This window comes from Hippopotamus amphibius, chromosome 15 (assembly GCF_030028045.1).
Source record: "Hippopotamus amphibius kiboko isolate mHipAmp2 chromosome 15, mHipAmp2.hap2, whole genome shotgun sequence".
In the NCBI taxonomy this organism is placed as follows: domain Eukaryota; kingdom Metazoa; phylum Chordata; class Mammalia; order Artiodactyla; family Hippopotamidae; genus Hippopotamus; species Hippopotamus amphibius.
In genome coordinates, this window is record NC_080200.1 from 3,432,006 (window position 1) to 3,449,162 (window position 17,157).

Below are 17,157 nucleotides of genomic sequence, written 5' to 3' on the forward strand. Positions count from 1 at the left end.
CGGAGTCCCAGGGGGAGAAAGGGGTCTTCCCAGAGCCACACGGTTGTTCTGTTTTTCTTTGTTTGGCTCTCTTTCTCTCCCTGGCCCCCATCTCTCTCTGTTTTTGACTCAAGTCTCCTTCCTTTCCTTTCTTGGTCGGGGCCCGGGTTTGGCCTCTCCCCGGCATCCGGCCCCTTTCGCGATTCCGGAGGAATCCCCCGGAGCCGCCTGGCTCCGCCCCAGGCCCCACCCCTCCCGCGCGGCGACATGCTCCCATTGGACTCTTCGTACACCGCCCGCGCTGCCATTGGCTGAGCCTACGTCCTCGCCCGCCTCCACCCCGTCTGGCCCCTTGACGATACTTTTCGCGCGGGCGGGGGCGGGGGCGGGGGCGGGGCGGGGCCGCACAGAGGGGCGGGGCAACTGGAGGGCGGGGCCGAGCTTCCTGCCCCGCCCCGCTGGGTCCCAGCCCTCAGGCACGAGTCTGGCGACCTCAGAAACGGCCCCTCGGAGGCGGCCGGACAGAACCCCGACGGTCGGACCGACGACGGAGTCCCAGAGAGCAGGTGAGCGAGCGGTGCCGGGGCGCCCCCCAATCTCGGCGCATCTCGGGGGCCACCTGGTCTGTTTCAATCGCCCCCATGCGCCTGACCCCCCCCCCCCCGCCGCCTTCTGTCTGTTTCCCTCTCCCTCTCCGTTTCTCCCTTTCCCTTGGTCTCTTTGTCACTTCTCTTGCTGTGTGGGTTAGGAGGGACGCATCCTGGCTCTGAACTGCCCCCCCTGGCATGGGGTGGTGCTCTGGGACCAGCACCCCCACCCCCCCGCCACCATGAGGACTCCGATGGACTCTGCCCCTTTCACAGTGCAGGGCGCCAGGTGACAGGGTCAGAGATTCCAGAGTCAGGAGGGCATTCCGGGTGGTGGGCAGCCAGGCCAAAGGCGTGGAGGTGGGGACTAGTGTGACTTCTGCCTGGTCCAGGCAGCCGAGGAAGTCAGCCAGGAGCACCCAGACTGGCCACCTGGGAGCTCCCTGGTGGCCTGACGCCTTGGCCTCAGTTTTGCCAGCGGTGAATTGGGAACTTCGTCGCTGAGGTAACTGGCAGTAGACCTGACGCAGATCTGCGCGCATCACCACCTCCTCTATCCTGGGGGGCTTTCCTGGAGGAGGGGCAGCCCCAGCTGGAAACAGGCCTCTGAGGTTACTTCCTGAGCAGGTCTGAGCCCAACTGCAGGAGGTTGAGTGCCTTGGGAGGGCAGCGTTGCGTAGCAGGGTGATGGCAGGATGATGGCTGTTCAGCCTAGTGGTTCAGGAGCTCAGACCTTAGAATCAGACAAACCTGGGTTCCCCGCTCTGCCACGCACCACCGGTACCTTGAACAAGTGATTCGATTCTCCCAGCGTCAGTTTCCTGTCTGAGGGACCTAACTCCCTGGGGGTGAGGGCGGCTTCCAGGATTAAATGCAGGAATGTGGGCCCTGCATGTCTCCACCTGGTCCCCACCTCCTCCAACAATCCCCCTCAACCACTCTGCTCCGGCCACACAGCCTCCACATTCCACCAACACGCCAGGCACCATCCTGCCTCAGGGCCTTTGCAGGGGCTGTTCCCTCTACCTCCGTGCCAGGTGCACAGGCACACAGGCGCCAATTTTAAAACATAACGATTTGCCTAGATGGGCCGGGCCAAGGGACGGCCAGGCTAGGGGCTGGGTGGCTGGGTGGCTGGGAGGAGGGGAGGAGGAGCCGGCCCAGGGACGCTGTACCTATGGAAACCAGAACAAAGAACTGTTGGCCCAGCCACACAAACACCTGGGCTGAGCTTCTCGCACTTGGCAGGCTCGGTGGCCTGGGACGCTGGTAGTGGGTGAGTGCCCAGACCTCTTGGTTGGGGGGGTGGGGGGAAGGGGGCAAGTCAGAGACTCGAACCCCACTCTGATGGGGGGCGGGGGTCCCTAAGTGAAGAAACCAGTCAGGCAGGTGCAGACTAGAGACTCCACAGTATCCCCTCCTGCTGTGTGGTCTTGGGCAGGTCAGGTACCCCCGAGCCTGTTTCCTCACGTGAGGCCTGGGGAGGGGAAAGGTCTTTTGCTCGCTGGGTGATCTGATGTAGTGGGTTCAGGAGGCCTTGGTGTCTCTGCTTGTCAAATGGGGCCATGAGAGGGTGCCTAGGACAAAACTCCAGCTGTTGTCATGGAAACAGCCCCACAGGCAGATGCTGAATAAATGACACACGCGTGTGCAGATGGAGATGGGGACCTAGAGGCAGGCAGGACTTGGCCCAGTTACAGAGAACGCGGGCTCTTACCCCGGAATCCCCCACAAACACCCCTCCATGAGACAACTTCCCCTGGAATCCCACCACCTGAGCTTTCATGGAGGTACCTCTGGCCAAGCCCTTGGGATCTTCTGAGGCCCCATCCTCCAGGCCTCACTTTTCCCTTCTGTCTAATGGGGCGGTGGAGGTTGGGGAGCATTCCCTGGGGGGAGCCCCTTCCAGAAGGGTTCGTGCTTTGCTGCTATGTGATCTTGAGATATCTGTCTTTCTCTGCGCCTCAGTTTCCCTGGCTGGACAATGAGGCCCTGCGATGAGATCTTCTGAGTTTGTGCCCCTCTGGTGCTGGGAGGTCATCTATTCATTCAACAAACAGGTTCTGAGCACCTACTGAGAGCCAAGCCTGGTACAGAGTGCCAAGGACCCGGCAATGACCAAGGCTGATCTGGTACCCTCCTCCCCCCCACTGAGCTCACAGACTGGGGTTGGGAGGGATGGACGTTCGACCAGAAAAGTCATTAGGCTTAGCTGTAATTGCATGAAGAAACAGAGAGACAGATGGATGGGGAAGTTTGTTTAGATGGGGGATCTGGGATGTCCTCCTGAGGAGCTGACATTTGAGCTGAAGCTCAATGGCAGGAAAGAAATAGCCACGTGGAGACCTGGGGGGAAGAGCAATCCAGGCAGAGGGCACGCTCGTGCAAAGGCCCTGGGGCGGCACCATGCCTGGTGTGTTGGAGGAACAGCCAGGAGGCCCGTGTGGCTGGAGCAGAGTGAACGAGGGGGAGAGAAGAGGTGAGGGCGGGTAGGGGATGAGGGAGGTCGTGCAGGGACTTGTTGGCTGCAGGGAGCACTTGGGGTTTTACCCGGAGGGGAGGAGAGATCCCTGGAGGGCTGTGGGCAGAGGAGGGGCAGAACCTTACTCAGGTGCTCACAGGCGCCCTCTGGCGGCTGCTCCGGAGAGGACAGACTGTAGGGGGCAAGGGCAGGGGACCAGGATGGAGGCTGTGGGGAGGTGAGAAGTGGGTGGAGCCCGGACTCATTAAGGGACTGCATCCGCATTCCTGCCACGTGACCCTCGAGCCTCCTCCACTTGCTGTTAAAAATCTTTTACTCAACTTGAACCCCAGCCTGTCCTGTCCTTCTCTGAAGTGGGGTGGGCTATGGTCTCCCAACACTCATTTTTTTTTTTTAATTTTTTTTATTTTTACCAACACTCATTTTTGCCCACCGGTACCCCGCCATCCCAGATCTTTCTTCAGTGGAGATGTGACCACAGTTCAAAGTGTCCCAGCTCCCACCGCAGCCCGGCAGGCAGCCAGACCCTGCCCATCTTTGCGGTGGCCCCCGAGGGCTCTGGGCAACCCGGTTTAAGAACCGCTGGGATCCCCCCAACACCCGACCTCAGACAAACAGGTGTGTCCCCCATTCCCCCCCCCCTCGCTTTTGCCATAACAAAATGGGCCCCGACGGTGAAGTCTGAGTGATGGCTGATAAAGGGCTGGAAGCAGCGGGTGCCCTGCTGTTGGCAGAGGGTATAGGGTGGGAACAGGACCGTGGGGGCATTTGCCATGGTGGGCGGAGACCTGGAGCCCCCGAGGCCACCCTCAGCCGCTGCAGCCGGGGCCGAGGGAGGAGAGGAGGAGCCGCCGGCTTGGCCCCGCCGAGCAGGCCCATCAATTATTGACACCCTTTGACGGGACATGAAGAATTCATGTGGAGGGCGGGCTGCTTGGTGGACCAGAGGCATGCGGGAGCCGGGCCACCCCCGCTCACGGCATGCTGTGCTGTCGGGAATTCTGCGACCCAACTGTTAACATCGCCATTATTAAAAATGACAGACCGTCAATAAAACTGGACGAAAAAAAAAATGACAGGGACTTCCCTGGGGGTCCAGTGGTTAAGACTCCTTGCTTCCAATACAGGGGGTGTGGGTTCGATCCCTGGTCAGGGAACTAAGATCCCACATGCTGCATGGCCAAAAAAAAAAAAGAAAAGACTATGAACTCACAGTCCAATATGTACGGATGGGAATTCCCTGGCGGTCCAGTGGTTAGGACTCAACGCTTTCACGGCGGGGGATCGACCGCTGGTCGGGGAACTAATCCCACAAGTTGCATCACACAGCCAGACAAAGGTATGGAATACTATTCAGCCATAAAAAGGAGTGAAGCACTGGCCCTCCCTACAACGTGGATGAAACTTGAAAACATGATGCTCAGAGAGAGAAGCCAGACACCTAAGACCACATGGTGTGGGATTCTTTTTATATGACGAGGGGCTGGGGGAGGGGAGCGTGGAGTGACCGCTTATGGGTACAGGTTTCTTTCTGGGGTGATGAGAATGTCCCGGAATTAAACAGTGGTGCTGGTTAGTGAATATACAAAACCCAGTGAATTGTACACTTGAAAGGGTGAATTTTACCGTATGCGACTTACATACTTCAACACAACTTATAAGAAAGCAAAGGTCATAAATGGTCAAGAATCCTAACTTTCTAATTATTTTACTGCATTTTGCGAGGATCTATGTTATGCCCTTGAGGTTATTTTCGTCTAGTGTATCTGTTTGGTGGGCATGGTGAGCAGCTCTTCCCAACTCCACGTTCAAGTTGGAAGCTTGAAATTGGCAGTGGTGAGAGAATGTACACCACAGAAATTGCCAAATGCTACAAATCAGGGTTTGATGTATTGTTCTGTCATCATCTAATCCAGAGGCTGGCCAACCTTTTTCTATAAGGGCCAGACAGTAAATATTTTTGGCTTTGCGAGCCATACAGCCGCTGTTGCCTCTATTCAAGGCTGTGTTCCAATATGTACACAAATGGGCGTGGCTGCGTGCCAATAAAACTTTACTTACAAACACAGGCAGTGGGCCAGAGTTTGCCACCCCGTGGTATAACTTCAGGAAATGTCAATAATGAAAATTAAATTTTAAAGGGTGGCGTGTCTCTAGCTGCTTCCTTGCAAATAGCACAAAAGCACCAAGGGAATATTCTCTCACTATTTGAAAACCGCCACGGGATTCGGCAAAGAAGTCGCTCACTTGGCTGATGAGTGAGTGAGTGAAATCCAGATAATCCTTGTTCGTATGAAAGACACCATCCAGTGACATCCGTGTCAGAACTGCTCTCCTTCATCCGTGGCAACTGCAGACTGGCTACTGGTACCAGGTTGGCAAAACTCGCCGAGAACCCTTAGTGAGCATAGGTTGCCTGTGTGAAATTTACAGCGAGGTTTGCTGTCTGCTTTCTTATGTCTGTAAGTTGCACAGGGCACATCCATTTATGGTAAACATACGTGTGTACCTACATGCCTACACTTATTTTTCCTGGAAAACTGGTGGCTAAGAATTCTCCAGCGCATGGAGGATGGGGTGGGACGTGTCATTCACGGCTCACCCGGGGGCAGTGGGGATCCCGGGAAGCGGGATCTCCTGCCCCGTGGAATCCCCATCACCCCCACACCCAGTGTCCAGGACCGGGAATGTGTGGGTTGAGGGGCCGCCCCAGCGCTGCTGTGAGCTGGGTTGGATGGGGGTCCGTGGGAGGAGTCTCCCCACCAGGGCCTCCCAGCCGGCAGGGTCTGGCACAGACCCTGAGGCTGGACCATGCCTAGCATGTTGCAGGGCCAGTGAGAGGGGAGATGAAGGAGGGGAGGTCATTGATGTGGTGGGGGTGGGGGGTGGGGGGGTGAGTTTGGCCCTACTCCAGAGTTTGGGGAGTGAAGGGATTGCGAGGAACAAGGTCTGCTGGGGCCAGTGCTGTCCACTGCCCTGTGCCCTTCCCCTCAGGGGAGGCTCAGATGCAACCCAGCTTCCACTCCACCCTCCCTCCATGCCCACCTTTGCCTGTGCGGGGAAAGGACGCTGTCCTGTCCAGGTCAGTGTCTGTGGCCAGTTTGGGAGCTGGGGTGTCCACAATGGGGACGGGAATAAAATCAGAATCCAAAAGACGAAGTGGGGTTGACAGAGCGTGAAAGTCTGGGGTATGGACAGAGGGCTGGGGTTCCGGCAAGAAGGTGGGGTGCAGGGCAGTAGTCAGCAGAGCCAGGGACTCAGTGACTGGACACCCATTTCACAGATGGGAAAGTTCCCCCTGGGGGCTGGGGCTTGTCTGGGCTCATGGTGGGGAGACCTCAGAGCTGTGGGAGGGTCTGGACAGTGGCCTCCACGGGGGCCATGGACCAGCCTTCGGTTTCCTCCCTGGCACTGTCCTGCCTCAGGGCCTTTGCACCAGCCATTCCCTCTGCTTGGCTCCCCTTCCCCCAGACTCTGTCCTTCCAGTCCCAGCTACAGGGGCTTCACCTAGGAGAGGCCCCCCTGACCACCCGGCCTAGGTCACCTGCCGTCCCTGGCTGTCACTGCCTCCCATCCCCAGGCCTTGTCTGTCCCTGAAATTATCCTGTTTACTTCCACGTTCACTGGTTCCTGGTGCCTCCTCCTTCCAGCACGGCCGACACCTCTCAGGGGGCTGTTTTGGGAACTTGGAGGGCTTTTTTTGTTTTTTTCTCCTACTTGTGATAATAACAGGATGTGCTTGCACGTGAGGGGGCAGGGACCAGGGACACTAGGTGTCCAGCCACACTCAGGGCAGCCCCCGGTCCTCACAACTTCCTAATGTCCTGCCACAAACGTATGACTAGGGGATTTAATATTTAGTGAGTATTCCCGAAATGCAACTCCTGCGCAAATCAAGGGAAGAGGGAGTTTTTTTTTTTTAATAATATTTTTTAAAAATTAATTATTTTTATTGGCTGCATTGGGTCTTCATTGCCGCACACGGGCTTTCTCTAGCTGCGGAGAGCAGAGGCTACTCTTCGTTGTGGTGCACAGGCTTCTCACTGCGGTGGCTTCTCTTGTTGAGGAGCACGGGCTCTACGCACGTGGGCTTCGGTAGTTGTGGCACTCAGGCTCAGCAGCTGTGGCTCACAGGCCTAGTTGCTCCGCAGCATGTGGGATCTTCCCGGACCAGGGACTGAACCCATATGTCCCCTGCGTTAGCAGGTGGATTCTTAACCACTGTGTCACCAGGGATGTCCTGGGAGTTCTTTTTTGATAGGAATTTGTAGCTATATGTTTCCTGCAGTGCCTCATATTGGGCAAACCTCTGACAGATTCACTCCATCCTGAGCGCAGTGGGCCTGAGCTTTTAAGGAGGGAAACTTTTTAAAAAATATTTATTTTATTTATTTGGCTGCACTGGTTCTTAGTTGTGGCACACAGGATCTTCGTTGCTGCATGCGGGATCTTTAGTTGCGGCATGCGAGATCTAGTTTCCTGACCAGGGATCCGACCTGGGCCCCCTGCATTGGGAGCATGGGGTCCCAACCACTGGACCACAAAGGAAGTTCCAGGAAAATTCTTCTTTAATCAAACACGTATCGAGCACGTACTGTGTGCCTGGCTAGGTGGAACCGACTTGCAAATCTCCACTCGTGTGATCCTTTTACTTCTGTTTGTATCACTGTTTCGGCCAAATCCTGATTTTTACTTTTTTTAGATTTATTTAACTTTTTAAAACAGTTCTGGCCTCCCCCCGGGGCATGTGGGATCTTCGTTCCCCCACCAGGGATCGAACCCCCGCCCCCTGCAGCGGAAGCGCAGAGTCGTAACCACTGGACCGCCAGGGACGTCCTAACTTATTTAATGTTTTAAAATGAGGCATAGGACTTCCTAGGTGGCGCAGTGGTAGAGAATCTGCCTGCCAATGCAGGGGACATGGGTTCGAGCCCTGGTCTGGGAAGATTCCACATGCCACGGAGCAACTAAGCCCGTGCGCCACAACTATGAAGAAATAAAATAAAATAAAATGAGGCATAAAATATATGTATGGTAAGGGACACAAAGGTATAAAATACACACACTGGATACATACACAGTAAGTGTTCAGCTTGATGACGTGATTCACATACTGTAAAATTCACTATTTTAAAGTGCTCACATTCCAGAACATTCTGCCACCCCCAAAAGAAATCCTGTCCCCATGAGCAGTCACTCTCCATTCTCTGCTCCCCCAGCCCCTGGAAACCACAAACCCGCTCTCTGTGTGTGGATCTGCCTGTTCTGGACGTTTCCCATCAGTGGAGTCACACCCTGTGTGCCCTGCGTCTGCTTCTCTCCCTGAGCATCGTGTTCTCAGGGTCCGTCCACGTGGTAGCGCATGTCAGGGCTTCCCTCCTTTTCACAGCTGAGGGATGCTCCGCCCTATAGCTGGACCACACTGTGTTTATCCATCATCCGTGGATGGACGCTTGGGTCGTTTGCACTTTGGCTATTACAAATCATGCTGCTCTGCCCATGTGTATATATGTTTTTATGTGTACCTATGTTTTCATTTCTTTGGGGGAGATGCTTAGGAGCAGAATTGCTAGGTCACGTGGTAACTCTGTGTTTGCTTAAGGAATTGCCAAAAAACTGTCTTCCACAGCGGCTGCACCATTTTCTGTTCCTACCAGCTGCGGATGAGAACCGCGGATGAGAGCTCCAGTTTCTCCCATCCTTGGGAGCTCCCCCCTTTCTTTTTTTTAATATTTATTTATTTTATTTTTTGGCCACATCGTGTCTTAGCTGTGGCATGCGGGATCTTTCATTGCAGCACGCAGGCTCATTAGTTGTGGCACGCGGGCTTAGTTGCCCTGTGGCACGTGGGATCCTAGTTCCCCAACCAGGGATTGAACCGGCGTCCCCTGCACTCCAAGACAGATTCTGAACCACCGGACCACCAGAGAAGTCCCCTTGCCAGCCCTTTTGTCTGTCTTTTTTGGCAACAGCCATCCTAGTGGGGGGTGAGGTGTTGTATCCTTACGATGTTGACTTCCGTTTTCCTAGTAGCCAATGATGTTGAGCATCTTTTCACCTGCTTATTGGCTATTTATATATCTTCTTTGGAGAAACATTAGATTTTTTTTAAATTGAGATATAATTCACATACCACAAAATTCACCCTTTGAAAGTTTACAGTTTGCTGGGTTTTAGTGTATTCACATTGCTTTGTAACCATCCAGCTCGATGACTTTTTACTTTTGTGTAGACCCAGATTGAGACACAGAACATAAAACATTCCAGGGACTTCCCTGGCGGTCCAGTGGTTAAGACTCCGCACTTCCACGGCCAGGGGGCGCGGGTCTGATCCCTGGCTAGGGAACTAAGATCCCACATGCCACGCAGCGTGGCCAAAAAATTAAAAAAAAAAAGAAAGAAAAGAAAAGAAACATTCCAGAGCTCCTCCCTGTACAACCCCCCTCACCTTTCTCACCACCTAGTAGTTTTATTTTTGTACCAGTGGGTGGAGACAGTAGATACTGCCTGTGGATTCTGTTTCAGGGACACGGGGGCACCCAAATTCTTTTGGGGTCCCTGGGAAGGCAGGGGTGGGATCTCTTTTGGTCACTGCTGTATGCCCAGTGCCTCGAACACAGCTGGAGCTCCGTAAATGCTCACTAAGCAACCGAATGAGTGTTCCAGCCGAGCCCTTGCAGGTTTATCGGGCTTTCTGGCTTGTGATGACACTGGGGTGTCCTGGCATTTGGTAGGCAGGGGCCAGGGTCACTGGCGGTCTGGCTGCTGGGCTCCTCCGCCGTCCCTGGGAAGGCCCTGCCCCAGAAGCGCTGACATGGCACAGCCTGGCCCCTCCTGGCTTGCCTGCCCTTGGACTTGGATGAGCACGGCTGGCAGGAAGGAAGGCTGGGGTTTATTTTGGTCCCCAGCGTGCTCCCCAGGGAGAGCAGTCATCTCCCTGCCTGGCTGCTTGGATGGGGGCGTTTCTGGTAGAACAATGGGTCAGGGAGGAGGTGAGGGCACCACGCAGCTGGGCTGGTCCAGGTGTCACAAGCCTGGGGACTGGCCCGAGGGGCTAGGCGTGTGGTGGCCGGGAGGGGAGGCTGCGGCTGCCCCCACTGCCCCCTCCCCCCACCCCTTTCCTCTGTGCTGGGCAGGGTGGGGGTGGGGCAGTGCCGCCGCTGAGGGCGCAGGCTCTTCCTGAAGGTGGTGAACAGGACCGCTTCCCCTGTGCACCGACACGCCCAACCTCAGGACTTGCAGATGGGAAGGTCAAGGCCCAGAGGCAGGCAGGGCCCTGCCTGGGGTCACACAGCAACCGAACAGGCAGAAAGACCTGCGCGCCGGGGTCCTTGAGTTCCAGGGAAAGGCTTTCTCCTCTCTGAGTCTCAGTTTGTCCATCTGTAAACTGCGGAGCTGGACCCAGGGAGGGGGGAGTTCCCTCTGCGTTCCAATGTTTGCAGACATCCTTTCCCTCATACATTCAACAAACACTTAGTGCGCGCCTGCTGAGTACCAGGCCCTGGGCTGGCCACCAGAGACATGGCCCGAACAAGAAAGATGCAGGGGACTTCCCTGGCGGTCCAGTGGTTAGGACTCTGTGCTTCTACTGCAGGGGCCAGAGCTTCGATCCCTAGCTGGGGAACTAAGATCCCGCATGCCCTGCGACTCGACCAAAGAAAATAAATAAATTAAAAAAAGGATGCAGCCCCTACCCACACTGTCAGGCCAGGGATACGGACACTGAAACTAAGGTACTCAGAGCCACGATGGAGGATGTCTGAGGCACCATGGGAGCCAAGGGGGCACCTGGCCCAGCCTGGGGCGTCCAGAAGTCTTCCCGCAGGAGGTGACAGAAACTCTGAGACTTGAATGAGGAGCAGGAGTTTATGGGTGATGGGGGGAGGAGGGGTCCAGGAAGAGGGAACAGAATAGAATGTTCTAGAGAAACTGTGAGAGGACATCCTGGAAGCATAGGTATTCCTTGCTGCTGCTCTTTTTTCCGGAGAACATCACAGAGAAATAGGTTTATACATCCAGGGAGCTGAATGGCATGGAACTGCAATGGTGTAATTCCAGGCAGTGGCATCCATCCTCTTGCCTGGGGAGAGCTCACGGCCTGGGGGGCACTAGGGTTGGCCACAAGCTTCTGCCCCAGGACGAAGTTAGTTCACCATCCTCCATTTTACACATGGGGAAAATGAGGCACAGGGCAGGCATGTTGCTTGACCAAGTGGTCAGAGACAGGAGTAGGCCCTAAGTACTGGGGCTGGTTTTGTCATGGGGTTCAGCTCCCAGACCCCCAAGACTCAGGGTGACTCGCAGGCGTCAGCTGGAGATGGCAGAGGGAGTTAGGTGTGTAGAGGTGGTGGGGGCAGCCAGTCCCTGTGTCGCTGTGTGGCCTTGGGGAAATGGCTCAGCCTCTCTGAGCCTGTGTAATTTCTGCTGTAACTGGGCAACCAGCTCAATACAATGCCAGGCCGAAGTGATGAAATGGGTACCCGCTGCTGGTCAGGGCCTGCCACGCGGTGCTGAGTCACCCGCACCCCTGCTCTGGCCCCAGCCTGCGTACAGGGTCCGGGACTGGTGTGGGGGGCAGGGAAGGCTGGGTCATTCATCCTCAGGCCTGTCCTGACCTCTGTGGGCAGGGAGAGGGCGGCCGAGGGTTGGGACTTCTCCTGCGGTCTGAGCTCACACAAAGATGGGCTTTGTGGGGGTTCCCATGGCTGAGGGGGCACCCACGTGGCATTCCTGGTCTGGCCGGCCTGCCACTGGGGTGGGGGTGGATGTTGACCAGAGCCCGGGGCAGCAGTGGGTGAGGGCTGGGGGTGGGTCTCAGGCTCCCTCATTCATTCACCAGATGTTTCTGGAGTCTCCAAAAACACAGTGGATAAGGAATCAGGCCCTTTACCTCCCCCGTGGCCTCCAGTGAGGCAGACCATGGAGGAAGCAAAGCTGGGGCATGGGGGCAGAGCAGTGATGGGAGATGCCTGGGGTGCTGGGTGGCTCACAGGGGATGCCTCGCTGTCAGTTTGGCTATTTAGGGGTGGCTTCCTAGAGGAGGTGGTGTCCAGTCTGAGCTGAGGGATGAAATTGTGAGGGGAAGAGGCAGGGGCTTGGAGGCCAGGGCTTTGGGGATGTATATGAGTCCATCCAGGAAGAAGCAGGGACCTGGGGGCCAAGGTGTTGGGGGATGAATAGGTGTTCACCAGGGAAGATGCAAGGGCCCGAAAGAGGTGTGGGCTTTGGTCCTGGGAGCCATGAGGAGATGCCAGCTGGTTCTTTACCATGTTTTGATTGCAACTGTAACTTTTTTAAAAGTCTTTATTTAATTTGTTACAATATTGCTTCTGCTTTATGTTTTGGTTTTTTGGCTGCAAGGAGGTGGTATGTGGGATCTTAGCTCCCTGAGGATGGATCCAACCCACACCCTCTGCACTGCAAGGCAAAGTCTTAACCACTGGACTACCAGGGAAGTCCTTGCCAGCTGGTTCTTAGAAGGAAAGGGCTATGCCCAGATGCGCAATGTAGGAAGAGTTCTGGTGCCACAGGAAGAAGGTGGTTGGAGGGGGAGCCTCCAGAGCCTGGGGAATCTGGAAGACTGCCATGCAGGAAGGATAAAAGGAGGCAGACATAAGGGACAGACAGAGGGCCAGGCTTCTGCAGTTGGAGGCCTGGTCACTGTTCCCGGAGAGCTAGCCTGCCGTTCACCTTGGCCACCTCCCTGGCCCTTTCCCGGGAGGAAGCTGATGCAAGTCTCTGTTTCTGTGTCAGAGGAATCATTGGAGTGATGTGCTTCCAGAAACCCCACAAATGGCCCTGGGGATCCCCCACCCAGGCCACTGCCCCCCTGACTCATTCAGGGCCTGACTAAGGCCTCAGGGATTTCTGTTGTAGGGAGGCCAGGAGAACTGGTACCTGGGCTCCTCTACCCTGGAAAGCCCAGGGGTTGGGGCTGGGATGCTGTCTCATGGAGCTGCGGGATGAGGCTGGGGGATGATAAGCTGGACCCCCTGTGATAACTCACCTGGAGCCCCTTCTTAACTCGCAGCAAGGATTCAGTGGGTTTGCGGGGCTGGTGCCGGGGCCACAAGTAGTGGGATTCAGAAGGCCCTGCCCAGGGACTTCCCTGGTGGCGCAGTGGTTAAGAATTCACCTGCCAATGCAGGGGACACGGGTTCGATCCCTGGTCCGGGAAGATCCCACATGCCGCAGAGCAACTAAGCCTGCGAGCCACAACTACTGACCCCATGTGCCACAACTAAAGCCTGAATGCCTAGAGCCCGTGCTCTGCAACAAGAGAAGCCACCGAAATGAGAAGCCCGCCCACAGCAACGAAGAGTAGCCCCGCTCACCGCAATTAGAGAAAGCCTGCGTGCAGCAACGAACACTCAGCACAGCCAAAAATAGTTTAAAAACAAAACCTCACCATCAATTAAAAAAAAAAAAGTCCCTGCCCATTAGTTTCCAAAATATACAAACAGCTCATACAACTCAATAACAAAAAAACCAAACAACCCAATCAAACAATGGGCAGAATAACTAAATAGACATTTCTCCAAAGAAGACACACAGATGGCCAACAGGCACATGAAAGAGGCTCATCATTGCTAATTACTAGAGAAATGCAGATCAAAACTACAATAAGATACCGCCTCACACCGGTCAGAATGGCCATCATCAAAAAATCTACGAACTCTAAATGCTGGAGAGGGTGTGGAGAAAAGGGAACCCTCTTACACTGTTGGTGGGAATGTAAATTGCTGCAGCCACTGTGGAGAATAGTATGGAGGTTCCTCAGAAAACTAAAAATAGAGTTACCATATGACCCAGCAATCCCACTCCTGGGCATATATCTGGACAAAACTATAATTCGAAAAGATACATGCACCCCTATGTTCATAGCAGCACTATTTACAATAGCCAAGACGTAGAAACAACCTAAATGTCCACTGACAGCAGAATGGATAAAGATGTGAGATAGACAGATAGATATGAAATGGAATATTACTCAGCCATAAAAAAAGAATGAAATAATGCCATTTGCAGCTATATGGATGGACCTAGAGATTCTCATACTAAGTGGAGTAAGTCAGAGAAAGACAAATATATGATATCACTTATATGTGGAATCTAAAATACGACACAAAGGAATTTATCTACAAAACAGAAACAGACCCACAGACATAGAGAACAGACTTGTGGTTGCCAAGTGGGAGGAGAGGTGGGGGAGGGAGGGATTGGGAGTTTGGGATTAGCAGATGCAAACTATTATATACAGAACTGTATAAACAACAAGGGCCTACGGTACAGCACAGGGAACTGTGTGCAGCATCCTGGGGTAAACCAAAACTGAAGGCCCTGCCCAGATCTCACCATTACACATTAATTCCTTTGACATTTTTTTTTTTTAGAAACAAATTCCCTTAGGTCCCTTAGGGTCCCTTGGGTCATCATCTCTTCAGTGTGAATGCTATATTTCAACAAGCTTTTCCTAAAAATAGCTTCTGCTATTTTTTCACACGTTTCTGCCGGTTCTGTGCTCCAGCTACTCGGAATTTCCCTCCTCTAGGCCTTGGAGGGTGCGGATCTTCCTGCCTGGGATGCCCTGCCCATTTCCCATTTTCTTACCTGTCTCTTCCTCCAGGAGGCCAGCCTGGGCTCTCTTGATCTGCTGGGGCGCGCTGTGCTATAGGCTCTTGCAGCTTCCTGGATGGTAGCACTTGCCATGTGGGGGTGGGGGGACTCGCTGGTCGGCTCTGCCACACCCGGTGGTGACACACACAGTAGGTCTGTGGAATGAGCACGGTAGGCTCCCTTGGAGATATGCTGGTGGCGTGCACCCATTTCCCGGATGGGGAAGACTGTGGTGGCCACCGTTAGCGGCCGGTGTAGGCAAGGCCCCTGGCAGCCGGGCCGGGCGGGCTGACGGCAGGTCTGTGTGTCTCTCCCCCACCCCCCGCAGGGCGGATGGACACCTTCAGCACCAAGAGCCTGGCCCTCCAGGCCCAGAAGAAGCTCCTGAGCAAGATGGCATCCAGGGCGGTGGTGTCCGCGTTCATCGACGACACGAGCAGCGAGGTGCTGGACGAGCTGTACCGCGCCACCAAGGAGTTCACCCGCAGCCGCAAGGAGGCCCAGAAGGTGGTCAAGAACCTGGTCAAGGTGGCCGTGAAGCTGGGCGTCCTGCTGCGCGGCGGGCAGCTGGGCGGCGAGGAGCTGGCGCGGCTGCAGCGCTTCCGGCAGCAGGCGCGGCGCCTGGCCATGACCGCCGTCAGCTTCCACCAGGTGGACTTCACCTTCGACCGCCGCGTGCTGGCCGCCGCCCTGCTCGAGTGCCGGGACCTGCTGCACCAGGCGGCCGGCGCGCACCTGACCGCCAAGTCCCACGGCCGCATCAACCACGTGTTTGCCCACCTGGCCGACTGCGACTTCCTGGCCGCGCTCTACGGCCCGGCCGAGCCCTACCGCTCCCACCTGCGCAGGATCTGCGACGGCCTCACCCGCATGCTGGACGAGGACAGCATATGACCTCCGACCTGACCTCCTGACCTCCGCGCTGCGGCTTCCCGCCGGGGGCGGGGCTTGCAGGGGGCGGGGTTAACCTCTTTTCTCCCAGTCTGACTCTGGCCAAACCCCTCCCTCCCCAAAACACACACACACACCCTCCCCCAACACACACCCCCCCACAACCCCCCTCCCCCACCACACAACACACACACCCCCTCCCCCAACACACACACACACACACACACACACACACACACACACACACACAACCCCCTCCCCCACCACACGCGACTTTGCAGCTCCAAGGACCCAGGTCGTCTCTCCTCCTGCGGCCCAGTCTCCGTGTGGGAGAGGAACCCCACCTGCCTGCGCCAGCGGCCTCCCCAGGCACCTGGGGACCCCTGCCTGTGCCGGCACACCGTCTGAGCAATAACCCTTGAGCCACCCGTCTGTACCCCTCAAATCTCCTGGCGTCGCTGAGAGCTGGCTGCTTCCCACTTCATAAAGTTGCCTGGGCTTCTGCCTTCCCGCAGAGAAGGAACCCGGCATGGGGAAGCCGGAGAGAGGGAGTGTTATGGAGTGAGCTGCGTACCCCCGGCCCCTCCAAGCTCTTCGGTTGGAGTCCTAACCCCCAGCAGCGCTGAACATGAACTTATTTGGAAATAGGGTGATTGCAGATGTAATTAGTTGAGGTCATACTGGAGCAGGGTGGCCCCTAATCCACTATGACTGGTGTCCTTATGAGAAGAGGGCATTTGGACACACACTCGGAGGAGAACGCTGTGTGAAGGAGGGGGCACAGACTGGAGGGATGTGTCTACAAGACGAGGAATGCCAGGGACTGCCAGCCACCCCCACAAGCTGGGAAAGAGCCTGGAACAGCCCTCAGAGGGAACCAGCCCTGCCCACACCTTGATCTCAGGCCTCTGGAGCTGAGGGCGAACAAGCGTCTGTTGTTTCACCCTCCCAGGCTGGGGTACCTTGTGCCGCGCAGCCTGGGAAATGCGCCCAGGGAGGCATGGCGAGGGCTGCGGTGGGGGCGGGCGTGTCCGTGAGGATGTCTCCCCCATCTGGTTGGCGTGGTGGCCCTGACTCCCACGTGGGCGGGGAACGGATGCGCCCCCAGTGCAGAGCGTCAGGGGAAAGCCGTCTGAGACGCGTGCATATTTTTAAACGATCATTTCATATTTGGAACACAGGCACACAGTTTTTATAAGACAGGCCTCAGACACAAAACTCAACAACTCTTGGCTTTGGCGACACCCAGCAGATGCGGGGATTCTTCACGCGGGGCCTGGATGGACACGTGGGGGTGTGGGAGCGTATCTGATTTGTGTGTCAGAGGTGGGCATGGGTTTTAAAAGACTGCAAAACCCAGCTGCAGGTCTGGCCGTGTCAAGGCTGGGAGGGTGATTTTGGGCACCCCGGGGGGAGGGGAGACAATGTCTGTTTTTGCAGAACCTGGTCTGTGTAGGGCAAAGGCTGCGAACAGGAGGCCTGCAGGCCTTATGAGGTGAGAAGATGGGTTTGCTTAGCCCATCTGGGGTTTGAGACATTTGGGATTAGTTGCCAACACTTAAAACCAAGGAAATTGCACATCGCAATCTAGATCTTGGCATT

At 55.7% G+C, this 17,157-nt stretch overlaps 1 protein-coding gene across 1 annotated transcript; it reads left to right on the forward strand.

The window, feature by feature from the left end:
* Nucleotides 1-440: 440 nt before the first annotated feature.
* Nucleotides 441-15,694, forward strand: TNFAIP8L1 (TNF alpha induced protein 8 like 1). The gene is made up of 2 exons (XM_057709681.1): nucleotides 441-545; nucleotides 14,993-15,694. The coding sequence occupies exon 2, from the start codon at nucleotides 14,998-15,000 to the stop codon at nucleotides 15,556-15,558; it is 561 nt and encodes a 186-aa protein (XP_057565664.1). The 5' UTR covers nucleotides 441-545; nucleotides 14,993-14,997; the 3' UTR covers nucleotides 15,559-15,694.
* Nucleotides 15,695-17,157: the final 1,463 nt, after the last annotated feature.